This window comes from Hyla sarda, unplaced genomic scaffold (assembly GCF_029499605.1).
Source record: "Hyla sarda isolate aHylSar1 unplaced genomic scaffold, aHylSar1.hap1 scaffold_638, whole genome shotgun sequence".
NCBI classification, from domain to species: domain Eukaryota; kingdom Metazoa; phylum Chordata; class Amphibia; order Anura; family Hylidae; genus Hyla; species Hyla sarda.
Genome location: NW_026610653.1, coordinates 45,613 through 73,540, shown reverse-complemented (window position 1 = coordinate 73,540; position 27,928 = coordinate 45,613). Strand labels below are relative to the sequence as shown.

The 27,928-nt window shown below is 46.5% G+C and overlaps 2 protein-coding genes across 3 annotated transcripts in view; one reads left to right on the top strand and one right to left on the bottom strand.

Annotated features, from left to right (window-relative positions):
* Positions 1-18,758, top strand: part of LOC130342152 (TBC1 domain family member 20-like) — a 70,038-nt gene extending 51,280 nt beyond the window's left edge. For both annotated transcript variants that reach the window (XM_056554257.1, XM_056554258.1), the window contains exons 7-8: positions 546-730; positions 18,448-18,758. In XM_056554257.1, coding sequence (XP_056410232.1) covers positions 546-730; positions 18,448-18,682 — 420 coding nt within the window. In that variant the 3' untranslated portion in view covers positions 18,683-18,758. The remainder of the gene's footprint in view (positions 1-545; positions 731-18,447) is intronic.
* A 7,417-nt stretch (positions 18,759-26,175) lies between these two features.
* Positions 26,176-27,928, bottom strand: part of LOC130342154 (cytochrome P450 11B, mitochondrial-like) — a 32,859-nt gene continuing 31,106 nt past the window's right edge. The window contains exons 8-9 of the mRNA XM_056554260.1: positions 26,595-26,786; positions 26,176-26,391 (exon numbers count right to left, since the gene is read on the bottom strand). Of these exons, the coding sequence (XP_056410235.1) occupies positions 26,281-26,391; positions 26,595-26,786 (303 nt within the window). The 3' untranslated portion in view covers positions 26,176-26,280. The remainder of the gene's footprint in view (positions 26,392-26,594; positions 26,787-27,928) is intronic.

The window sequence follows — 27,928 nt, the reverse complement described above, 5'->3', positions numbered from 1 at the left end:
TATATATGTGTATATATATATATATATATATATATATATATATATATATATATATATATATATATATATATATATAATATGTGTGTGGGGTGTATGTGTATAGGACGGTATGTATGTGGGGTGTATGTGTATAGGATGGTATTAATGGGGGGGGTGTATGTGTATAGGACGGTATTAATGGGGGGGTGTATGTGTATAGGACGGTATTAATGGGGGGGTGTATGTGTATATTAGGATATATATATGGGGTGTATCTGTATATTTAGGGTGTGTGTGTGTGTGTGTGTGTATATATATATATATATATATATATATATATAATATGTGTGTGGGGTGTATGTGTATAGGACGGTATGTATGGGGGGTGTGTGTGTATAGGACGGTATGTATGGGGGGGTGTGAGTGTATAGGACGGTATATATCGGGTGTAATATATGCTTGTGTTATTCTTTCCTCCATTTCATTGTGTATGTGGGGGGGGTTGCTGGTTGCAGTGGTGCAGCCTTCAGATCACATGACCCGTCTGTTCCGGTTTCTCCCTTTAGATGGTGCTGTTGCGGGAGGATGAGGTCCTGCAGGGTGACTGTGATCTCCCCACTGTCCATCAGCTTCTGTCCACGATCCCCAACGACTTCCCGTATGAGACCCTGATCGCCCGCACCCACAGTTTGTTCCAGAGACACCCCCCGACCCAGCTGGAGCGGCAGACGTCTCTACAGCGGCTAAAGAGGTATGTGTGTGTGTGGGGGTGGGGGGAGGGGTCCGAAGCTTAGTCCTGCACAGTATATAGTATATTTGGGTGGGGCACAGTATATAGTATAGTTGGGGGGGCACAGTGTATGGTATAGTTGGGGGGGGGACGACACAGTATATGGTATATTTGGGGGGTGTATAGTGTTTGGGGGGTACAGTATATGGTATATAAGGGGGTGTACATTGTGTTTGGGGGGCACAGTATATGGTATATTTGGGGGTGTACAGTGTGTTTGGGGGGCACAGTATATGGTATATTTAGGGGGTGTACAGTGCTTGGGGTGTACAGTGTATGGTATATTTGGGGGGTGTACAGTGCTTGGGGGGGCACAGTGTATGGTATATTTGGGGGGGGTGCAGTGTGTTTGGGGGGCACAGTATATGGTATATTTGGGGGGTGTACAGTGTTTGGGGGGCACAGTATATGGTATATAAGGGGGTGTACATTGTGTTTGGGGGGCACAGTATATGGTATATTTGGGGGTGTACAGTGTGTTTGGGGGGTACAGTATATGGTATATTTGGGGGTGTACAGTGTGTTTGGGGGGCACAGTATATGGTATATTTGGGGGTGTACAGTGTGTTTGGGGGGCACAGTATATGGTATATTTAGGGGGTGTACAGTGCTTGGGGGGTACAGTGTATGGTATATTTGGGGGGTGTACAGTGCTTGGGGTGTACAGTGTATGGTATATTTGGGGGGTGTACAGTGCTTGGGGGGGCACAGTGTATGGTATATTTGGGGGGGGTGCAGTGTGTTTGGGGGGCACAGTATATGGTATATTTGGGGGGTGTACAGTGTTTGGGGGGCACAGTATATGGTATATTTGGGGGGTGTACAGTGTTTGGGGGGCACAGTATATGGTATATTTGGGGGGTGTACAGTGTTTGGGGGGTACAGTATATGGTATATTTGGGGGGTGTACAGTGTTTGGGGGGGCACAGTATATGGTATATTTGGGGGGCATAGTATATGGTATATTTGGGGGGCACAGTATATGGTATATTTGGGGGGTGTACAGTGTTTGGGGGGCACAGTATATGGTATATTTGGGGGGTGTACAGTGTTTGGGGGGGCACAGTATATGGTATATTTGGGGGGCATAGTATATGGTATATTTGGGGGGCACAGTATATGGTATATTTGGGGGGCACAGTATATGGTATATTTGGGGGGCACAGTATATGGTATATTTGGGGGGTGTACAGTGTTTGGGGGGCACAGTATATGGTATATTTGGGGGGTGTACAGTGTTTGGGGGGCACAGTATATGGTATATTTGGGGGGCATAGTATATGGTATATTTGGGGGGCACAGTATATGGTATATTTGGGGGGCACAGTATATGGTATATTTGGGGGGCACAGTATATTTATTTATATAGCACCTACAGATTCCGCAGCACTTACAATTATGGGAACAAACAAAGACAAGTATCAGACAGAACATTACACAATAACTATTCAAACAAGAGGTTGGAGGATGTGTTGGGGGATGTGTTGGGGGATGTGTTGGGGGATGTGTTGGGGGATGTGTTGGGGGATGTGTTGGAGGATGTGTTGGGGGATGTGTTGGGGGATATGTTGGAGGATATGTTGGGGGATATGTTGGGGACGTGTCGGGGGGATGTGTTGGGGATATGTCGGGGATGTGTTGGGGCCAAGTTGGGGATATGTTGGGGCCAATTAGAGAATGTTATAGGCCTAACGCAAGAACAGCAATCCAGCGTGGGTCAGTAGAAAATCCAGATTTTATTATCTCACGGTAAAAACGGTACAAACAACCAGCAGATCAGATCAGACGCGTTTCAGGCGCATGCGCCCTTCATCAGTGATGTCAGCCGTCTGCACAGGTGTCAGTTAAAGGAATTTTGATTGGCAGCAAGTGACCTGCCCACTACTTGTCCGGTATTTAAGTCCGCGGACACCGGTGCAGGGGGGAGAATACTGATACAATACAAAATATAAAATGCAAGTAAAAAGTACAAAAAATAGCTAAAACAGTAAACTGAAGAGCGATATAAACATGGAGGGTTCGGACAAATGTAGAAAAGCAGGAGCATAAAGTCATATAATGAGGCTTTATACATATAAATAATATATCCATAGAAAAACTGCATCTTCAAACGTAGAGGCTGCAATGCGGTATTAGGAATGAAATCGCAATTCTCTTGAGATTTAACCCTTTAGGGGCACTAGTACCCAGGGTAAATTGCCAATATGCTACACGTTCAAGTAATTTTCGCCACATGCAACCGCCGCGAGGTCCTGTGTGAACGCGCTCTATCGCATAAATATGGAAACCATTGGGGTTTCCACCATGAACAGTTTTAAAGTGTAAAGAAGCTGCTGAGTGATGTCTAATAATATTACTAGATATATCATTGAGATGAGTGATGTCTAATAATATTACTAGATATATCATTGAGATGATGAGTGATGTCTAATAATATTACTAGATATGTCATTGAGATGAGTGATGTCTAATAATATTACTAGATATGTCATTGAGATGATGAGTGATGTCTAATAATATTACTAGATATATCATTGAGATGAGTGATGTCTAATAATATTACTAGATATATCATTGAGATGGGTGATGTCTAATAATATTACTAGATATATCATTGAGATGAGTGATGTCTAATAATATTACTAGATATGTCATTGAGATGATGAGTGATGTCTAATAATATTACTAGATATATCATTGAGATGAGTGATGTCTAATAATATTACTAGATATATCATTGAGATGGGTGATGTCTAATAATATTACTAGATATATCATTGAGATGATGAGTGATGTCTAATAATATTACTAGATATGTCATTGAGATGAGTGATGTCTAATAATATTACTAGATATGTCATTGAGATGGGTGATGTCTAATAATATTACTAGATATGTCATTGAGATGAGTGATGTCTAATAATATTACTAGATATGTCATTGAGATGGGTGATGTCTAATAATATTACTAGATATGTCATTGAGATGAGTGATGTCTAATAATATTACTAGATAAGTCATTGAGATGATGAGTGATGTCTAATAATATTACTAGATAAGTCATTGAGATGGGTGATGTCTAATAATATTACTAGATATGTCATTGAGATGAGTGATGTCTAATAATATTACTAGATATGTCATTGAGATGATGAGTGATGTCTAATAATATTACTAGATATATCATTGAGATGAGTGATGTCTAATAATATTACTAGATATGTCATTGAGATGAGTGATGTCTAATAATATTACTAGATATGTCATTGAGATGATGAGTGATGTCTAATAATATTACTAGATATGTCATTGAGATGAGTGATGTCTAATAATATTACTAGATATATCATTGAGATGATGAGTGATGTCTAATAATATTACTAATATCCCAGGAGAGCAGCACAACCAGATAGTGCTTCAGGTAGCTGGTGCACGCTGTGTAGGAGCCTTGGTTCGGGATCCCAATAAATAAATCCAAAGAGGCAGCAGCACACAAGGTATACGGTGCAAAAAAGTATGTGGTTTTATTGCATCAGTGCATACAGAGCAACGTTTCTGCGACCTCCTCGTCGCCTTTCTCAAGCTCAACTAAGTGACCCCTCAGTGCAGTTTAAATACATTCAGTAATTACAACAATTGTTAACATAAGTGTGAGTATAGGGCATGACATAGTATACAACAAAGCGTCATACATTAGTGATCCAGTGATGGTGACGATAATTCCTCATCAGTGATTCCTCCCAGTGCAGGTGGATGTGGGCGGATACTTGAGATCTACGTTATTTAAATATATACATAATGTACAGAGTTATCATAAGCACTTACCCAACAGAGCATATCGCGGACTATAACACGTTGAATGAGCGGGGCAAAAAAGTGACTGCGCAGGTCAGAGCAGAACTGCCAATCAGAGGCAGACTGCGCTGATCGCGTGCACCCAATCGCATTCTGTGCAGTGTTGACATGCGTACTTGTAAAAAGAAGTCATGTGCGCCATCTTGGTAAAGGGAAAGAGTATCACATACTGCCCATAGTGTCAAGCGCTAGCGCAGCGCCATGTCAGTATGTCGCTATTCTCAATATTCCAAAGTCATCAATCCAGTAGTGTATGTAGGACCATTACTGCACTTAGGCAAACACTAATGGGCATTCCCGTGTTCTGTTTGCATGGGGCATAAAGCAGGTAGAGCTGGCATGGCTCATACCTTACGGCCATATATGGGGTTACGGGTGTATACATGCAAATTGACCCATGTTTACACATATGTCATGCAAGTATGCGATGGGGAGCAGACTAACACCGGCTGGACAACCACTGATGCTGCACCTGACGCTACCCGATATTCCCGGCCGTGACATAGTATCCTGCAACCCCCAGAACAATGTGGATACCTCTATATAGTATTTGTTTTCAGTATTGCAGATAAACCGTCCTGCAGAGCTGGATGTATGGATGCTTAAACGTAATGAACATTTTTTAGGGTAGTAAATATATTATAGAAGGAGCGGAGAGTCTTGAAAAAAAACAACAACATGTTTTTTTAAAAATCCAAAAAGATAATGCTCTGTTGGTGGCTGTACATATTGTATTTCCATACATCTGAAAATTAAACAGAAAGAGAAAAAAATATTAGAAGGGTCTGTTCACATACAGTACACAGAGAGTAATATATACAAAACTTTAGGGGCTACATTGGAGGGCTATCTTTGACTCATTTTAGAAGTGGTTTTAAATTCTGCATTAAGACCATGTGGTCTCATCGTATTCAACCTGAATATCCATCGAAGTTCACATTTTTTTAGCATAGTTATACGGTCCCCACCCCGTTTCGGGGGTGGAATATGGTCAATGACCATAAATTTTAATTCACGTTCCTGGTGGTTGGCTTCAGCAAAATGTTTAGAGACTGGCAAGTCAAGTCGTTTTTTTCTGATAGTGTAGCGATGTTGGTTCAGACGAGTCCGAAGATCCAGACTCGTCTCACCAACATAGAGTTTCTGACAAGGGCACCACAATAGGTAGATGACAAAGTCAGAATTGCACGTCAAATAAAATTTAATCACGTGTTCTTGTTTCGTCTGTGGGTGCACAAATTTAGTGCCTTTCTGCATGTAGCTGCAGTTGACGCAGCTGCGACATGGAAAGCATCCCTTATTACTAACCGTCAAGTATTTTTGTTGTGTCTTTGGTTTTTCAGATATGTCTGTTCTGACAATTTTGTCCTTTAGGTTAGGAGCCCTGCGGAAGGACATTAAGGGGGGTTCCTGAAACTCTTTCACCTGGGAGTGTCCCTCCCTCACCAGATACCAATATTTACGTACAATTGATGAAATTTGATATGAGCAGTCACTATATGTGGAAATAAATGGAATTCTACTGTCCACATTTCTTGAAATTGTGCTGTCAGTTTGTCCGTTTCGTTTTTGTTGTCTTAGGTTAATAATGCGAGTACGTTGTTCCTGAATCAGTTTTTTAGGATACCGTCTTTCTAGAAAATCGTTAGTCATTTTAGAGAGTGCTTTCTCTAGCTTCAAGTCATCGTCCGTAATTCTCTCAGCCCGGAGCATCTGGCTGAAAGGAAGGGACCTTATCATGGCTCTTGGATGCCCGCTATCGAACCTCAGTAATGTGTTACTGTCCGTGGGTTTATAATACATGTCTGTCGTCAGTTTATCACCATTCTTGCTCACTGTCACGTCCAAGAAATTTACAGAGGTCATTGAATGGGTCAAGGTAAATTTAATGTCAACATGTATATTATTGAGAAAGTTGTAAAATATCAACAAATCCTCTGCAGTACCGGTCCAAAGTAAAAAGATATCATCTATGTAGCGCCACCACTTCAGCACTTGGCTGAAGTGGGGCGATACATAGATGTAATCCTCCTCAAGGTGGGCCACATAGATGTTCGCATATGTGGGCGCCACGTTACTGCCCATTGCTGTCCCCCTCTTTTGCATGTAATAAGTGTCATTAAATATGAAGTAATTACATTCAAGTACTACCTTCAGTAATGAGACAATGAAGTCAATTTTGTGTGGCGGACAATCTGACAAAATAAGTGCATTTTCCACTGCATGAACACCCCCATCATGACTGATGGAGGTGTACAAGCTTGTGACATCTAAGGTGGCCAGGATGGTCTGGTGGTCGACGGTCACATCATTGATTTTATTCAAAAAATCTGAGGTATCCCTAATGTATGATTGGGCATTGGTGGCATAAGTACGTAGTAATCTATCTAAAAAGATAGAGATATGTGATGTCACCGATTCCCGGCCTGACACAATAGGCCTGCCTGGAGGTCTTTCACGATTTTTGTGTATTTTTGGTAATAAATATAGCATTGGTGTAACCGGGTAATCAACTATTAAGTATTTGCGTAGACTGTCATCGACCAGACCATCCTCAAAGCCACACTCCACCAACTGGGTAATACGAGTAATGATTTCTTTCTTAGGGTCTTTAGAAAGTGGCCAGTACACATTCACATCATTAAGCTGTCTTTCAGCTTCTTGTATATATTGGAGCTTGTCCATGACCACTATAGATCCGCCTTTATCAGCCGGTTTTATGACTAGGCGGTGGTCATGGACAAGCTCCCTCACAGCATCAAGTTCTTCCTGTCTCATATTTGGATGTTTAAGACGCTTATTCTGAGTACTCAATTTTTTAAGATCACGTTTAACACATTCTTCATATGTACTGATGGCATGAGATTCTAAAGGGGGTTGAAATTCACTGGGAACCCGTAAATTAAAGTCCTTCAGTGACATCATGGAGGAATCACCAATGTTGTCCTCACCCATGCGGTCACTGTCAACTGAAATTTTAGGGGCCTGCAAGGAAAACCACAACTTGAGTTTCAATTTGCGAATAAATTGGGTAACGTCTAGCTCAAGTTCAAACCAGTCTACATACATACTGGGACAAAAGCTTAAACCTTTCGATAAGACCTGTATTTGTGTATCAGTCAAGACAACAGAAGATATATTTACCACGGCATTGCTTTTCAGGCTCTCTTTTTCTTGTGACGGTTGTTGAAATTGTTGGGGTTGCTCTTGGCAACCGCTGTACTCCTGTTCTGATTCTGGTTCTGATTTCTTGTTTTTACTCCCTCGGTGATGTTTACGTCCTCCCCGCCTTTGTTGTCTGGAGATTGTCCTTGGATATCTAAAAAAGGCTCTCTTTGTTCATCCCGTGAGGAGGGATCTGGTACCTGTGTATTAGAAATTCCTTGTTCCGTAAATATGTCCTTGGTTCTCCTATTCCGTCTGAAAGAAAATGGTGTATTGGTCCACAAATAGACTCTAGATAGAGAATAGTCCTGAGTGTCTCTAGACCACTTGTGTCTCTTAGTCTCCTCCAAGCCGGATCGCATTTTGCTTAGAAAGTTGTCCTGTTTGTCAAAAAAAGCAATAGATTCTTCATTGGTTAGATGCTGTTTTAGTGATGCTTCTAGCTCAGAGACCTTAATCTTAGTCATCTCAAGATCCTTTTGTAAAAATTCTAGTTGTAATAACACTAGTTCCAGACAATATTGGTTGGTTATGCTCTCAAAGCGATTTCTATATTCAATGTCCATTGCATAAGCACAGTCCTTTGGTTGCACCCTCATGCCTCTTGGGACACGTGCAGCTTTATAATATTCCCTTAGAGTGGTATAATGCAGTTGCAACGTCATAGATTTCTTTGTTTCAGCCTCATAGCTACGCTGTAGATCAGTGATGGAAGGTATATATAAAAAAGACGCCTCTCCCTCTGCACTCCCCAGTATTCTGCATACATCGCTTTCCGTGTATTTAAATACACTGGTGTTTTGCTGAGTACTCACATTTCTTAATGGTAGATTGGTTGATTCGATACCAGCATTGGAAGTTGAGGATAAGGGTGCACGCTCCATGACCGTCAATACAAATATCCCAGGAGAGCAGCACAACCAGATAGTGCTTCAGGTAGCTGGTGCACGCTGTGTAGGAGCCTTGGTTCGGGATCCCAATAAATAAATCCAAAGAGGCAGCAGCACACAAGGTATACGGTGCAAAAAAGTATGTGGTTTTATTGCATCAGTGCATACAGAGCAACGTTTCTGCGACCTCCTCGTCGCCTTTCTCAAGCTCAACTAAGTGACCCCTCAGTGCAGTTTAAATACATTCAGTAATTACAACAATTGTTAACATAAGTGTGAGTATAGGGCATGACATAGTATACAACAAAGCGTCATACATTAGTGATCCAGTGATGGTGACGATAATTCCTCATCAGTGATTCCTCCCAGTGCAGGTGGATGTGGGCGGATACTTGAGATCTACGTTATTTAAATATATACATAATGTACAGAGTTATCATAAGCACTTACCCAACAGAGCATATCGCGGACTATAACACGTTGAATGAGCGGGGCAAAAAAGTGACTGCGCAGGTCAGAGCAGAACTGCCAATCAGAGGCAGACTGCGCTGATCGCGTGCACCCAATCGCATTCTGTGCAGTGTTGACATGCGTACTTGTAAAAAGAAGTCATGTGCGCCATCTTGGTAAAGGGAAAGAGTATCACATACTGCCCATAGTGTCAAGCGCTAGCGCAGCGCCATGTCAGTATGTCGCTATTCTCAATATTCCAAAGTCATCAATCCAGTAGTGTATGTAGGACCATTACTGCACTTAGGCAAGTGGTCTAGAGACACTCAGGACTATTCTCTATCTAGAGTCTATTTGTGGACCAATACACCATTTTCTTTCAGACGGAATAGGAGAACCAAGGACATATTTACGGAACAAGGAATTTCTAATACACAGGTACCAGATCCCTCCTCACGGGATGAACAAAGAGAGCCTTTTTTAGATATCCAAGGACAATCTCCAGACAACAAAGGCGGGGAGGACGTAAACATCACCGAGGGAGTAAAAACAAGAAATCAGAACCAGAATCAGAACAGGAGTACAGCGGTTGCCAAGAGCAACCCCAACAATTTCAACAACCGTCACAAGAAAAAGAGAGCCTGAAAAGCAATGCCGTGGTAAATATATCTTCTGTTGTCTTGACTGATACACAAATACAGGTCTTATCGAAAGGTTTAAGCTTTTGTCCCAGTATGTATGTAGACTGGTTTGAACTTGAGCTAGACGTTACCCAATTTATTCGCAAATTGAAACTCAAGTTGTGGTTTTCCTTGCAGGCCCCTAAAATTTCAGTTGACAGTGACCGCATGGGTGAGGACAACATTGGTGATTCCTCCATGATGTCACTGAAGGACTTTAATTTACGGGTTCCCAGTGAATTTCAACCCCCTTTAGAATCTCATGCCATCAGTACATATGAAGAATGTGTTAAACGTGATCTTAAAAAATTGAGTACTCAGAATAAGCGTCTTAAACATCCAAATATGAGACAGGAAGAACTTGATGCTGTGAGGGAGCTTGTCCATGACCACCGCCTAGTCATAAAACCGGCTGATAAAGGCGGATCTATAGTGGTCATGGACAAGCTCCAATATATACAAGAAGCTGAAAGACAGCTTAATGATGTGAATGTGTACTGGCCACTTTCTAAAGACCCTAAGAAAGAAATCATTACTCGTATTACCCAGTTGGTGGAGTGTGGCTTTGAGGATGGTCTGGTCGATGACAGTCTACGCAAATACTTAATAGTTGATTACCCGGTTACACCAATGCTATATTTATTACCAAAAATACACAAAAATCGTGAAAGACCTCCAGGCAGGCCTATTGTGTCAGGCCGGGAATCGGTGACATCACATATCTCTATCTTTTTAGATAGATTACTACGTACTTATGCCACCAATGCCCAATCATACATTAGGGATACCTCAGATTTTTTGAATAAAATCAATGATGTGACCGTCGACCACCAGACCATCCTGGCCACCTTAGATGTCACAAGCTTGTACACCTCCATCAGTCATGATGGGGGTGTTCATGCAGTGGAAAATGCACTTATTTTGTCAGATTGTCCGCCACACAAAATTGACTTCATTGTCTCATTACTGAAGGTAGTACTTGAATGTAATTACTTCATATTTAATGACACTTATTACATGCAAAAGAGGGGGACAGCAATGGGCAGTAACGTGGCGCCCACATATGCGAACATCTATGTGGCCCACCTTGAGGAGGATTACATCTATGTATCGCCCCACTTCAGCCAAGTGCTGAAGTGGTGGCGCTACATAGATGATATCTTTTTACTTTGGACCGGTACTGCAGAGGATTTGTTGATATTTTACAACTTTCTCAATAATATACATGTTGACATTAAATTTACCTTGACCCATTCAATGACCTCTGTAAATTTCTTGGACGTGACAGTGAGCAAGAATGGTGATAAACTGACGACAGACATGTATTATAAACCCACGGACAGTAACACATTACTGAGGTTCGATAGCGGGCATCCAAGAGCCATGATAAGGTCCCTTCCTTTCAGCCAGATGCTCCGGGCTGAGAGAATTACGGACGATGACTTGAAGCTAGAGAAAGCACTCTCTAAAATGACTAACGATTTTCTAGAAAGACGGTATCCTAAAAAACTGATTCAGGAACAACGTACTCGCATTATTAACCTAAGACAACAAAAACGAAACGGACAAACTGACAGCACAATTTCAAGAAATGTGGACAGTAGAATTCCATTTATTTCCACATATAGTGACTGCTCATATCAAATTTCATCAATTGTACGTAAATATTGGTATCTGGTGAGGGAGGGACACTCCCAGGTGAAAGAGTTTCAGGAACCCCCCTTAATGTCCTTCCGCAGGGCTCCTAACCTAAAGGACAAAATTGTCAGAACAGACATATCTGAAAAACCAAAGACACAACAAAAATACTTGACGGTTAGTAATAAGGGATGCTTTCCATGTCGCAGCTGCGTCAACTGCAGCTACATGCAGAAAGGCACTAAATTTGTGCACCCACAGACGAAACAAGAACACGTGATTAAATTTTATTTGACGTGCAATTCTGACTTTGTCATCTACCTATTGTGGTGCCCTTGTCAGAAACTCTATGTTGGTGAGACGAGTCTGGATCTTCGGACTCGTCTGAACCAACATCGCTACACTATCAGAAAAAAACGACTTGACTTGCCAGTCTCTAAACATTTTGCTGAAGCCAACCACCAGGAACGTGAATTAAAATTTATGGTCATTGACCATATTCCACCCCCGAAACGGGGTGGGGACCGTATAACTATGCTAAAAAAATGTGAACTTCGATGGATATTCAGGTTGAATACGATGAGACCACATGGTCTTAATGCAGAATTTAAAACCACTTCTAAAATGAGTCAAAGATAGCCCTCCAATGTAGCCCCTAAAGTTTTGTATATATTACTCTCTGTGTACTGTATGTGAACAGACCCTTCTAATATTTTTTTCTCTTTCTGTTTAATTTTCAGATGTATGGAAATACAATATGTACAGCCACCAACAGAGCATTATCTTTTTGGATTTTTAAAAAAACATGTTGTTGTTTTTTTTCAAGACTCTCCGCTCCTTCTATAATATATTTACTACCCTAAAAAATGTTCATTACGTTTAAGCATCCATACATCCAGCTCTGCAGGACGGTTTATCTGCAATACTGAAAACAAATACTATATAGAGGTATCCACATTGTTCTGGGGGTTGCAGGATACTATGTCACGGCCGGGAATATCGGGTAGCGTCAGGTGCAGCATCAGTGGTTGTCCAGCCGGTGTTAGTCTGCTCCCCATCGCATACTTGCATGACATATGTGTAAACATGGGTCAATTTGCATGTATACACCCGTAACCCCATATATGGCCGTAAGGTATGAGCCATGCCAGCTCTACCTGCTTTATGCCCCATGCAAACAGAACACGGGAATGCCCATTAGTGTTTGCCTAAGTGCAGTAATGGTCCTACATACACTACTGGATTGATGACTTTGGAATATTGAGAATAGCGACATACTGACATGGCGCTGCGCTAGCGCTTGACACTATGGGCAGTATGTGATACTCTTTCCCTTTACCAAGATGGCGCACATGACTTCTTTTTACAAGTACGCATGTCAACACTGCACAGAATGCGATTGGGTGCACGCGATCAGCGCAGTCTGCCTCTGATTGGCAGTTCTGCTCTGACCTGCGCAGTCACTTTTTTGCCCCGCTCATTCAACGTGTTATAGTCCGCGATATGCTCTGTTGGGTAAGTGCTTATGATAACTCTGTACATTATGTATATATTTAAATAACGTAGATCTCAAGTATCCGCCCACATCCACCTGCACTGGGAGGAATCACTGATGAGGAATTATCGTCACCATCACTGGATCACTAATGTATGACGCTTTGTTGTATACTATGTCATGCCCTATACTCACACTTATGTTAACAATTGTTGTAATTACTGAATGTATTTAAACTGCACTGAGGGGTCACTTAGTTGAGCTTGAGAAAGGCGACGAGGAGGTCGCAGAAACGTTGCTCTGTATGCACTGATGCAATAAAACCACATACTTTTTTGCACCGTATACCTTGTGTGCTGCTGCCTCTTTGGATTTATTTATTGGGATCCCGAACCAAGGCTCCTACACAGCGTGCACCAGCTACCTGAAGCACTATCTGGTTGTGCTGCTCTCCTGGGATATTAGTAATATTATTAGACATCACTCATCATCTCAATGATATATCTAGTAATATTATTAGACATCACTCATCTCAATGACATATCTAGTAATATTATTAGACATCACTCATCTCAATGATATATCTAGTAATATTATTAGACATCACTCATCATCTCAATGACATATCTAGTAATATTATTAGACATCACTCATCATCTCAATGACATATCTAGTAATATTATTAGACATCACTCATCATCTCAATGACATATCTAGTAATATTATTAGACATCACTCATCATCTCAATGACATATCTAGTAATATTATTAGACATCACTCATCATCTCAATGACATATCTAGTAATATTATTAGACATCACTCATCTCAATGACATATCTAGTAATATTATTAGACATCACTCAGCAGATTCTTTACACTTTAAAACTGTTCATGGTGGAAACACCAATGGTTTCCATATTTATGCGATAGAGCGCGTTCACACAGGACCTCGCGGCGGTTGCATGTGGCGAAAATTACTTGAACGTGTAGCATATTGGCAATTTACCCTGGGTACTAGTGCCCCTAAAGGGTTAAATCTCAAGAGAATTGCGATTTCATTCCTAATACCGCATTGCAGCCTCTACGTTTGAAGATGCAGTTTTTCTATGGATATATTATTTATATGTATAAAGCCTCATTATATGACTTTATGCTCCTGCTTTTCTACATTTGTCCGAACCCTCCATGTTTATATCGCTCTTCAGTTTACTGTTTTAGCAATTTTTTGTACTTTTTACTTGCATTTTATATTTTGTATTGTATCAGTATTCTCCCCCCTGCACCGGTGTCCGCGGACTTAAATACCGGACAAGTAGTGGGCAGGTCACTTGCTGCCAATCAAAATTCCTTTAACTGACACCTGTGCAGAGGGCTGACATCACTGATGAAGGGCGCATGCACCTGAAACGCGTCTGATCTGATCTGCTGGTTGTTTGTACCGTTTTTACCGTGAGATAATAAAATCTGGATTTTCTACTGACCCACGCTGGATTGCTGTTCTTGCGTTTGGATTTGTGTGCCCCAGGCTGGGTGCGAATCCGTGTCGGGGGTGAACGGGTGGAGCGAGCTGGATTACATTGCCATGTACTTCTCAATGTTATAGGCCTGTCTGAAGAGATGTGTTTTTAGGGGGGTGTAGTGAGAGTTTGGGGGGCAAAGTATATGGTATATTTGGGGGCACAGTATATGGTATATTTGGGGGTGTACAGTATGTTTGGGGGGCACAGTATATGGTATATTTGGAGGCACAGTATATGGTATATTTGGGGGCACGGTATATTTGGGGGGTGTACAGTGTTTGGGGGGGCACAGTATATGGTATATTTGGGGACTGTACAGTGTGTTTGGGGCACTGTATATGGTATATTTGGGGGTACTGTATATGGTATATTTGGGGGCACTGTATATGGTATATTTGGGGACTGTACAGTGTGTTTGGGGGCACTGTATATGGTATATTTGGGGGCACTGTATATGGTATATTTGGGGAGTGTAGTGTGTTTGGGTGGGGCACTGTAATATTTGGAGGGGGGGTGTTTGGGGGCACAGTATATAGTATATTTGGGGTGTACAGTATGTTTGTGGGGCACAGTATATGGTATATTTGGGGGGCACAGTATATGGTATATTTGGGGGGCACAGTATATGGTATATTTGGGGGTGTACGGTGTGTTTGGGGGGGTGTAAGGAGTGTTTGGGGGGCACAGTATATGGTATATTTGGGGTGTACAGTATGTTTGGGGGCACAGTATATGGTATATTTGGGGGGTGTACGGTGTGTTTGGGGGGCACAGTATATGGTATATTTGGGGTGTACAGTGTGTTTGGGGGGCACAGTATATGGTATATTTGGGGGTGTACAGTGTGTTTGGGGGCACAGTATATGGTATATTTGGGGTGTACAGTATGTTTGGGGGGCACAGTATATGGTATATTTGGGGGTGTACAGTATATGGTATATTTGGGGGGCACAGTATATGGTATATTTGGGGGGCATAGTATATAGTATATTTGGGGGGTGTACGGTGTGTTTTGGGGATGTATAGTGTTTGTGGGGCACAGTATATGGTATATTTGGGGGTGTACAGTGTGTTTGGGGGCACAGTATATGGTATATTTGGGGGGCACAGTATATGGTATATTTGGGGGGGTACAGTGTTTGGGGGGGTACAGTATATGGTATATTTGGGGGGTGTACAGTGTTTGGGGGGCACAGTATATGGTATATTTGGGGGGTGTACAGTGTTTGGGGGGCACAGTATATGGTATATTTGGGGGGTGTACAGTGGGGGGCACAGTATATGGTATATTTGGGGGCACAGTATATTTATTTATATAGCACCTACAGATTCCGCAGCACTTACAATTATGGGAACAAACAAAGACAAGTATCAGACAGAACATTACACAATAACTATTCAAAGAAGAGGTTGGAGGATGTGTTGGGGGATGTGTTGGGGGATGTGTTGGGGGATGTGTTGGGGGATGTGTTGGGGGATGTGTTGGGGGATGTGTTGGGGGATGTGTTGGGGGATGTGTTGGGGGATGTGTTGGGGGATGTGTTGGGGGATGTGTTGGGGGATGTGTTGGGGGATGTGTTGGGGATATGTTGGGGGACGTGTTGGGGATATGTTGGGGGACGTGTTGGGGATATGTTGGGGGATGTGTTGGGGGACGTGTTGGGGGATATGTTGGGGCCAATTAGAGAATGTTATAGGCCTGTCTGAAGAGATGTGTTTTTAGGGGGGTTTACAGAGAGTTTGGGGGGCATAGTATATGGTATTTTTGGGGGTACAGTATATGGTATATTTGGGGGCACGGTAAATGGTATATTTGGGGGGTGTACAGTGTTTGGGGGGCACAGTATATGATATATTTGGGGGGTGTACAGTGTTTGGGGGGCACAGTATATGGTATATTTGGGGGCACAGTATATGGTATATTAGGGGTGTACAATGTTTGTGGGGCACAGTATATGGTATATTTGGGGGTGTATAGTGTGTTTGAGGGGGCACAGTATATGGTATATTTGAGGGGGTACAGTATATGGTATATTTGGGTAGTGTACAGTATATGGTATATTTAAGGGGTGTACAGTATATTTGGGGGGTGTACAGTATATGGTATATTTGGTGGGTGTACAGTATATTTAGGAGGTACAGTATATGGTATATTTGGGGGGAGTGTACAGTATATGGTATATTTAAGGGGTGTACAGTATATTTGGGGGGTGTACAGTATATGGTATATTTGGTGGGTGTACAGTATATTTAGGAGGTACAGTATATGGTATATTTGGGGGGGTGTACAGTATATGGTATATTTGGGGGTTGCATGGTATATTTGGGGGTTGCATGGTATATTTGGGGGGTGCACAGTATATGGTATATTGGGGGGGGGGCACAGTATATGGTATATTGGGGGGGGCACAGTATATGGTATATTGGGGGGGGGGCACAGTATATGGTATATTGGGGGGGGCACAGTAAATGGTATATTTGGGGGTGTACAGTATATGGTATATTTGGGGTGTGCAGTGTGTTTGGGGGCACAGTATATGGTATATTTGGGGGTGTACAGTATATGGTATATTTGGGGGGTGTACAGTATATTTTGGGGTGCACAGTATATGGTATATTTGGGGGGTGTACAGTATATTTTGGGGTGCACAGTATATGGTATATTTGGGGGTGTACAGTATATGGTATATTTGGGGGGGTACAGTATATTTGGGGGGGCACAGTATATGGTATATTGGGGGGGCACAGTATATGGTATATTTGGGGGTGTATAGTGTTTGGGGGGCACAGTATATGGTATATTTGGGGGGTGTACAGTATATGGTATATTTGGGGTGTACAGTATATTTGGGGTGCACAGTATATGGTATATTTGGGGGGTGCACAGTATATGGTATATTGGGGGGTACAGTATATTTGGGGGTACAGTATATGGTATATTTGGGGGGTGTACAGTATATGGTGTATTTGGGGGGTTTACAGTATATTTGGGGGGTGCACAGTATATGGTATATTTGGGGGGGCACAGTATATGGTATATTTGGGGTGTACAGTTTTTGTGGGGCACAGTATATGGTATATTTGGGGACTGTACAGTGTGTTTGGGGGCACTGTATATGGTATATTTGGGGGCACTGTATATGGTATATTTGGGGAGTGTAGTGTGTTTGGATGGGGCACTGTAATATTTGGGGGGTGTATTTGGGGGCACTGTATATGGTATATTTGGGGGCACAGTATATGGTATATATGGGGATTGGACAGTGTGTTTGGGGGCACAGTATATAGTATATTTGGGGGTGTACAGTATGTTTGGGGAGCACAGTATATGGTATATTTGGGGTGTATAGTGTGTTTGGGGGGCACAGTATATGGTATATTTGGGGTGTACAGTGTTTGGGGGGCACAGTATATGGTATATTTGGGGGTTTAAAGAGTGTTTGTGGGGCACAGTGTATGGTATATTTGGGGTGTACAGTATGTTTGGGGGGCACAGTATATGGTATATTTGGGGTGTACAGTGTGTTTGTGGGGCACAGTGTATGGTATATTTAGGGTGTACAGTATGTTTGGGGTGTACAGTATGTTTGGGGGGCACAGTATATGGTATATTTGGGGGGTGTATGGTGTGTTTGTGGGCTACATTATATTTGGGGTGTGCAGTGTTTTTTGGGGGGCACAGTATATGGTATATTTGGGGGGTGTACAATGTTTGTGGGGCACAGTGTATGGTATATTGGGGGGGCACAGTATATGGTATATTTGGGGGTGTAAAATGTTTGTGGGGCACTGTGTATGGTATATTGGGGGGTCACTGTGTATGGTATATTGGGGGGGCACTGTGTATGGTATATTGGGGGGGGGGGCACTGTGTATGGTATATTAGGGGGGTGTACATTGTTTGGGGGGCACAGTGTACAGTTTATTTGGGGGGGGGGGGTCCGTTCCGCCCCTCTGATAGTCTTCTCCCCTTTTCTTTCCAGTATCTCGTCGTCGTCGTCCTTCCGCTCCCTGCAGATCTCCAGCGCCCAGCAGCGCCCGGACTTCGTGCTCCGTCAACAGGTGACCCCAACAAGTGACGTGCTGCCCGTCCGCTCACAGAACACCCTTGTGAAGCTGGCTGTATGGGGGATCTCTGCCTCCCTGGGGGCTGCTGCTCTGGCGGTGACTCAGACTGCTATGGAGTGGGGCCCCGATTTACTGCTGGGACTATTCTGAGGCTCCATGGCAGCTACAAGTGAAAAGCATAACAGAGGAGGCCCGACCAGAGGGGGCGGGGAGTGGGAAGAGCAAACGGCAGAGGGGGCGGGGAGTGGGAGCAGGAAACGGCAGAAGGGGCGGGGAGTGGGAGGAGGAAACTGCAGAAAGGGCGGGGAGTGGGAGGAGGAAACGGCAGAAGGGGCGGGGAGTGGGAGGAGGAAACGGCAGAAGGGGCGGGGAGTGGGAGGAGGAAACGGCAGAAGGGGCGGGGAGTGGGAGGAGGAAACGGCAGAAGGGGCGGGGAGTGGGAGGAGGAAACGGCAGAAGGGGCGGGGAGTGGGAGGAGGAAACGGCAGAAGGGGCGGGGAGTGGGAGGAGGAAACGGCAGAAGGGGCGGGGAGTGGGAGGAGGAAACGGCAGAAGGGGCGGGGAGTGGGAGGAGGAAACGGCAGAAGGGGCGGGGAGTGGGAGGAGGAAACGGCAGAAGGGGCGGGGAGTGGGAGGAGGAAACGGCAGAAGGGGCGGGGAGTGAGAGGAGGAAACGGTAGAGGGGACAGGGAGTGGGAGGAGGATGTCAGACTGGCAGGGGCGGGGTGAGGTGGAGGAGGATGTCAGACTGGCAGGGGCGGGGTGAGGTGGAGGAGGATGTCAGACTGGCAGGGGCGGAGTGAGGTGGAGGAGGTCAGGCCAGCAGGGGAGGGGTGAGGTGGAGGAGGCCAGGCCGGCAGGGGAGGGGTGAGGTGGAGGAGGCCAGGCCGGCAGGGGAGAAGTGAGGTGGAGGAGGCCAAGCCGGCAGGGGAGGGGTGAGGTGAAGGAGGCCGGCAGGTGGAGGAGGCCAGGCCGGCAGGGGAGGGGTGAGGTGGAGGCCAGGCCGGCAGGGGAGGGGTGAGGTGGAGGAGGCCAGGCCGGCAGGGGAGGGGTGAGGTGGAGGAGGCCAGGCCGGCAGGGGAGGGGTGAGGTGGAGGAGGCCAGGCCGGCAGGGGAGGGGAAGGGTGAGGTGGAGGAGGCCAGGCCTGCAACGGAGGGGAAGGGTGAGGTGGAGGAGGCCAGGCCGGCAGGGGAGGGGAGGGGTGAGGTGGAGGAGGCCAGGCCGGCAGGGGAGGGGAGGGGTGAGGTGGAGGAGTCCGGCAGGGGAGGAGTGAGGTGGAGGAGGCCAGGCCGGCAGGGGAGGGGTGAGGTGGAGGAGGCCAGGCCGGCAGGGGTAGAGAGTGGGAAGTGGTCCTAAAATGCGGAAGCCCTTGGGGCCCCTGGACAGTCGGTACAGAAAATGTACATAGATGATCTGGGGAAGCGTGACTCCGCCTCCTCAGGTGGTTGGGGGAGTGTGTTATTGTGGTCACATGATCCTGTAGACTGTAATATAAATGTTTTCATTTAAAGTGTCTGTCGGTCTCTGGTCACACAATGCTCAATGTTCATGAATATTTCCAAACATCACCCGGGCCCCAAGAAACCGATTGTAGCGGAGACATCATCATGATATATAAGTATATTAATGGCCCATACAAAAAATATGGAGAAAAACTGTTCCAGGTTAAACCCCCCCAAAGGACGAGGGGGCACTCCCTCCGTCTGGAGAAGAAAAAGTTTAGTCTCAAGGGGCGACACGCCTTCTTTACCGTGAGGACTGTGAACTTATGGAACGGTCTACCTCAGGAACTGGTCACAGCAGGAACAATTAACAGCTTTAAAACAGGATTAGATACATTCATGGAACAAAATAACATTAATGCTTATGCAGAATTATAAAATCTCATCCCTTCCCCAATATCGCGCCGCGCCCCTACCCCTTAATTCCCTGGTTGAACTTGATGGACATATGTCTTTTTTCGACCGTACTAACTATATACAGGGGTCTATAGGGCGGTATAGTGAGGATATACAGGGGTCTATAGGGCGGTATAGTGAGGATATACAGGGGTCTATAGGGTGGTATAGTGAGGATATACAGGGGTCTATAGGGCGGTATAGTGAGGATATACAGGGGTCTATAGGGCGGCATAGTGAGGATATACAGGGGTCTATAGGGCGGCATAGTGAGGATATACAGGGGTCTATAGGGCGGCATAGTGAGGATATACAGGGGTCTATAGGGCGGCATAGTGATGATATACAGGGGTCTATAGGGCGGCATAGTGATGATATACAGGGGTCTATAGGGCGGCACAGTGATGATATACAGGGGTCTATAGGGCGGCACAGTGAGGATATACAGGGGTCTATAGGGCGGCATAGTGAGGATATACAGGGGTCTATAGGGCGGCACAGTGAGGATATACAGGGGTCTATAGGGCGGTATAGTGAGGATATACAGGGGTCTATAGGGCGGCATAGTGAGGATATACAGGGGTCTATAGGGCGGCATAGTGAGGATATACAGGGGTCTATAGGGCGGCATAGTGAGGATATACAGGGGTCTATAGGGCGGCATAGTGAGGATATACAGGGGTCTATAGGGCGGCATAGTGAGGATATACAGGGGTCTATAGGGCGGCATAGTGAGGATATACAGGGGTCTATAGGGCGGCATAGTGAGGATATACAGGGGTCTATAGGGCGGCATAGTGAGGATATACAGGGGTCTATAGGGCGGCATAGTGAGGATATACAGGGGTCTATAGGGCGGCATAGTGAGGATATACAGGGGTCTATAGGGCGGCATAGTGAGGATATACAGGGGTCTATAGGGCGGCATAGTGAGGATATACAGGGGTCTATAGGGCGGTACAGTGAGGATATACAGGGGTCTATAGGGCGGTACAGTGAGGATATACAGGGGTCTATAGGGCGGTACAGTGAGGATATACAGGGGTCTATAGGGCGGTACAGTGAGGATATACAGGGGTCTATAGGGCTGTATAGTGATTATATACAGGGGTATATAGAGTGGTATAGTGAGGATATACAGGGGTCTATAGGGCTGTATAGTGATTATATACAGGGGTATATAGAGTGGTATAGTGAGGATATACAGGGGTCTATAGGGCTGTATAGTGATTATATACAGGGGTATATAGAGTGGTATAGTGAGGATATACAGGGGTCTATAGGGCTGTATAGTGATGATATACAGGGGTCTATAGGGCGGTATAGTGAGGATATACAGGGGTCTATGGGGTGGTATAGTGAGGATATACAGGGTCTATGGGGTGGTATAGTGATGATATACAGGGGTCTATAGGGTGGTATAGTGATGATATACAGGGGTCTATAGGGTGGTATAGTGAGGATATACAGGGGTCTATAGGGCGGTATAGTGAGGATATACAGGGGTCTATAGGGCGGTACGGTGATGATATACAGGGGTCTATAGGGTGGTATAGTGAGGATATACAGGGTCTATGGGGTGGTATAGTGAGGATATACAGGGGTCTATAGGGCGGTACGGTGAGGATATACAGGGGTCTATAGGGCGGTATAGTGAGGATATACAGGGGTCTATAGGGCGGTACGGTGATGATATACAGGGGTCTATAGAGCGGTATAGTGAGGATATACAGGGGTCTATAGGGCGGTACGGTGATGATATACAGGGGTCTATAGGGCGGTACGGTGAGGATATACAGGGGTCTATAGGGCGGTACGGTGAGGATATACAGGGGTCTATAGGGCGGTACAGTGAGGATATACAGGGGTCTATAGGGCTGTATAGTGATTATATACAGGGGTCTATAGAGCGGTATAGTGAGGATATACAGGGGTCTATAGGGCTGTATAGTGATTATATACAGGGGTATATAGAGCGGTATAGTGAGGATATACAGGGGTCTATAGGGCGGTATAGTGATGATATACAGGGGTCTATAGGGTGGTATAGTGAGGATATACAGGGGTATATAGGGTGGTATAGTGAGGATATACAGGGGTCTATGGGGTGGTATAGTGATGATATACAGGGGTCTATGGGGTGGTATAGTGATGATATACAGGGGTCTATGGGGTGGTATAGTGAGGATATACAGGGGTCTATAGGGTGGCATAGTGAGGATATACAGGGGTCTATAGGGTGGCATAGTGAGGATATACAGGGGTCTATGGGGTGGTATAGTGAGGATATACAGGGGTCTATAGGGTGGTATAGTGAGGATATACAGGGGTCTATAGGGTGGTATAGTGAGGATATACAGGGGTATATAGGGTGGTATAGTGAGGATATACAGGGGTCTATAGGGTGGTATAGTGATGATATACAGGGGTCTATAGGGTGGTATAGTGAGGATATACAGGGGTCTATGGGGTGGTATAGTGAGGATAAACAGGGGTCTATGGGGTGGTATAGTGATGATATACAGGGGTCTATGGGGTGGTATAGTGAGGATATACAGGGGTCTATAGGGCGGTATAGTGAGGATATACAGGGGTCTATAGGGCGGTACGGTGATGATATACAGGGGTCTATAGGGTGGTATAGTGAGGATATACAGGGTCTATAGGGCGGTATAGTGAGGATATACAGGGGTCTAAAGGGCGGTATAGTGAGGATATACAGGGGTCTGTATGGCGGTATAGTGAGGATATACAGGGGTCTGTATGGCGGTATAGTGAGTATATACAGGTGTCTTAGGGGCAGTTTAGTGATTATATACAGGGGTCTATAGGGCGTTATAGTGAGGATATACAGGGGTCTGTATGGCGGTATAGTGATTATATACAGGGGTCTTTGGGGCGGTATAGTGAGGACATACAGGGGTCTTTGGGGCGGTATAGTGATTATATACAGGGGTCTTTGGGGCGGTATAGTGATTATATACAGGGGTCTATAGGGCGTTATAGTGAGGATATACAGGGGTCTGTATGGCGGTATAGTGATTATATACAGGGGTCTTTGGGGCGGTATAGTGAGGACATACAGGGGTCTTTGGGGCGGTATAGTGATTATATACAGGGGTCTTTGGGGCGGTATAGTGATTATATACAGGGGTCTATAGGGCGTTATAGTGAGGATATACAGGGGTCTGTATGGCGGTATAGTGATTATATACAGGGGTCTTTGGGGCGGTATAGTGAGGACATACAGGGGTCTTTGGGGCGGTATAGTGATTATATACAGGGGTCTTTGGGGCGGTATAGTGATTATATACAGGGGTCTTTGGGGCGGTATAGGGATAACATACAGGGGTCTTTGGGGCGGCATAGGGGGGGGGGTCTTTGGGGCGGCATAGGGGGGGTCTTTGGGGCGGCATAGGGGGGGGGTCTTTGGGGCGGCATAGGGGGGGTCTTTGGGGCGGCATAGGGGGGGTCTTTGGGGCGGTATAGGGATGGTCTTTGGGGCGGTATAGGGACAGTCTTTGGGGCGGTATAGTGATGATATATAGAACTGGGGGTGGTGACAACCGAGGTTCTGAGAATTTGGGGCGGTAAGAACAGGGGCAGTGATAGCCGAGGCGGCGACACTCCGGGATCATCACTCTCATCATACTCTCTGTACACAGATCAGTCAGACCTTGTGTCTTACTCTTTATTATTCTGGCACAGTAAACACTTCCACATACTGGACCCAGGAGCTTACACTCCACCCGGGTTCAGATCAGCCTGAAGTTCAGCAGCATGGTGAGGAGGGCGCGGGTCAGATCGGCCTGAAGGACAGCAACTGCGGTCAGATCGGCCTGAAGGACAGCAGCTGCGGTCAGATCGGCCTGAAGGACAGCAGCTGCGGTCAGATCGGCCTGAAGGATAGCAACTGTGGTCAGATTGGCCTGAAGGACAGCAACTGTGGTCAGATCGGCCTGAAGGACAGCAACTGTGGTCAGATCGGCCTGAAGGACAGCAACTGTGGTCAGATTGGCCTGAAGGACAGCAACTGTGGTCAGATTGGCCTGAAGGACAGCAACTGTGGTCAGATCGGCCTGAAGGACAGCAGCTGTGGTCAGATCGGCCTGAAGGACAGCAACTGTGGTCAGATTGGCCTGAAGGACAGCAACTGTGGTCAGATCGGCCTGAAGGACAGCAACTGTGGTCAGATCGGCCTGAAGGACAGCAACTGTGGTCAGATCGGCCTGAAGGACAGCAACTGTGGTCAGATCGGCCTGAAGGACAGCAGCTGTGGTCAGATCGGCCTGAAGGACAGCAGCTGTGGTCAGATCGGCCTGAAGGACAGCAGCTGTGGTCAGATCGGCCTGAAGGACAGCAGCTGTGGTCAGATCGGCCTGAAGGACAGCAACTGTGGTCAGATCGGCCTGAAGGACAGCAACTGTGGTCAGATCGGCCTGAAGGACAGCAACTGTGGTCAGATCGGCCTGAAGGACAGCAGCTGTGGTCAGATCGGCCTGAAGGACAGCAACTGTGGTCAGATCGGCCTGAAGGACAGCAACTGTGGTCAGATCGGCCTGAAGGACAGCAGCTGTGGTCAGATCGGCCTGAAGGACAGCAGCTGTGGTCAGATCGGCCTGAAGGATAGCAGCTGCGGTCAGATCGGCCTGAAGGACAGCAGCTGTGGTCAGATCGGCCTGAAGGACAGCAGCTGTGGTCAGATCGGCCTGAAGGACAGCAACTGTGGTCAGATTGGCCTGAAGGACAGCAGCTGCGGTCAGATCGGCCTGAAGGACAGCAGCTGCGGTCAGATCGGCCTGAAGGACAGCAGCTGCGGTCAGATCGGCCTGAAGGACAGCAGCTGCGGTCAGATCGGCCTGAAGGACAGCAGCTGCGGTCAGATCGGCCTGAAGGACAGCAGCTGCGGTCAGATCGGCCTGAAGGACAGCAGCTGCGGTCAGATCGGCCTGAAGGATCTGCCTGAAGGACAGCAACTGCGGTCAGATCGGCCTGAAGGATCTGCCTGAAGGACAGCAGCTGCGGTCAGATCGGCCTGAAGGACAGCAACTGTGGTCAGATCGGCCTGAAGGACAGCAGCTGCGGTCAGATCGGCCTGAAGGATCTGCCTGAAGGACAGCAACTGCGGTCAGATCGGCCTGAAGGATCTGCCTGAAGGACAGCAGCTGCGGTCAGATCGGCCTGAAGGACAGCAGCTGCGGTCAGATCGGCCTGAAGGACAGCAGCTGCGGTCAGATCGGCCTGAAGGACAGCAGCTGCGGTCAGATCGGCCTGAAGGACAGCAGCTGCGGTCAGATCGGCCTGAAGGACAGCAGCTGCGGTCAGATCGGCCTGAAGGTCAGCATCGGGGGTCAGATCGGCCGGAAGGTCAGCATCGGGGGTCAGATCGGCCGGAAGGTCAGCATCGGGGGTCAGATCGGCCTGAAGGTCAGCAGCGGGGGTCAGATCGGCCTGAAGGTCAGCAGCGGGGGTCAGATCGGCCTGAAGGTCAGCAGCGGGGGTCAGATCGGCCTGAAGGTCAGCAGCGCGGGTCAGATCGGCCTGAAGGTCAGCAGCGGGGGTCAGATTGGCCTGAAGGTCAGCAGCGGGGGTCAGATTGGCCTGAAGGTCAGCAGCGGGGGTCAGATCGGCCTGAAGGTCAGCAGCGGGGGTCAGATTGGCCTGAAGGTCAGCATCGGGGGTCAGATCGGCCTGAAGGTCAGCAGCGGCTGAAGGTCAGCAGCGGGGGTCAGATCGGCCTGAAGGTCAGCATCGGGGGTCAGATCGGCCGGAAGGTCAGCAGCGGGGGGTCAGATCGGCCTGAAGGTCAGCAGCGGGGGTCAGATTGGCCTGAAGGTCAGCAGCGGGGGTCAGATTGGCCTGAAGGTCAGCAGCGGGGGTTTTTCTGGCATCAGGATGAATCCGAAAATAGTCTTGAGGTCGTGTTTAGACACCGTGTCGATCTGGAAGTTCTTCAGCATCTGAGGAATGAGGGCAAATGTGTGAATGGAGGCCGAGAAAAGAAGGGCTCCCCTGCTGAACCCCAATACCCTCCAGAGGAGAGCCCATCGGTCACTGCCACACCCCAGGTCAGTAAGGCCGCCTGCCACCTGTCTCCTCTCCAACCCCATCACCCATCCCCATCACCCGATCCCATCACCCATCCCCTGGCCTCAGCACTCACATGCATCAAAAACAGCATCATCTCCGTCTCCGCAATCCTCCGCCCGATACATTGTCGCGATCCGAAGCCAAATGCCAGCGCCTTAAAGTTTGTGTCATCTCTACGCATCCAGCGATTGGGGTCGTAGCGCAGGGGGTCCTGGAAGACTTGAGGACTGCGGCCCATGGGGTACAGACCCACCTGCACCAGAGTCTGCAAGAGAGGCCGGGCTCACTGACTGTTTCCAAATGTGAGGCAAATATCCTACACCTTCTCGGACTGACATACTGTTACACGCATACTGGCGCCCCCTATATACTAATCGTTTCCTATTCCCTTACTGATGACCCCTATATACTGACAATTTCCTGTTCCCTTACTGACAACCCCTACATACTGACTGTTTCCTATTCCCTTACTGACGACCCCTACATACTGACCGTTTCCTGTTCCCTTACTGACGACCCCTACATACTGACCGTTTCCTGTTCCCTTACTGACGACCCCTACATACTGACCGTTTCCTGTTCCCTTACTGACGACCCCTACATACTGACCGTTTCCTGTTCCCTTACTGACGACCCCTACATACTGACAGTTTCCTGTTCCCTTACTGACGACCCCTACATACTGACCGTTTCCTGTTCCCTTACTGACGACCCCTACATACTGTCCGTTTCCTGTTCCCTTACTGACGACCCCTACATACTGACCGTTTCCTGTTCCCTTACTGACGACCCCTACATACTGACCGTTTCCTGTTCCCTTACTGACGACCCCTACATACTGACCGTTTCCTTTTCCCTTACTGACGACCCCTACATACTGATCGTTTCCTGTTCCCTTACTGACGACCCCTACATACTGACCGTTTCCTGTTCCCTTACTGACGACCCCTACATACTGACCGTTTCCTGTTCCCTTACTGACAACCCCTAAATACTGACCGTTTCCTGTTCCCTTACTGACGACCCCTACATACTGACCGTTTCCTGTTCCCTTACTGACGACCCCTACATACTGACCGTTTCCTGTTCCCTTACTGACGACCCCTACATACTGACCGTTTCCTGTTCCCTTACTGACGACCCCTACATACTGACCGTTTCCTGTTCCCTTTCTGACGACCCCTACATACTGACCGTTTCCTGTTCCCTTTCTGACGACCCCTACATACTGACCGTTTCCTGTTCCCTTTCTGACGACCCCTACATACTGACCGTTTCCTGTTCCCTTTCTGACGACCCCTACATACTGACCGTTTCCTGTTCCCTTACTGACGACCCCTACATACTGACCGTTTCCTGTTCCCTTTCTGACGACCCCTACATACTGACCGTTTCCTGTTCCCTTTC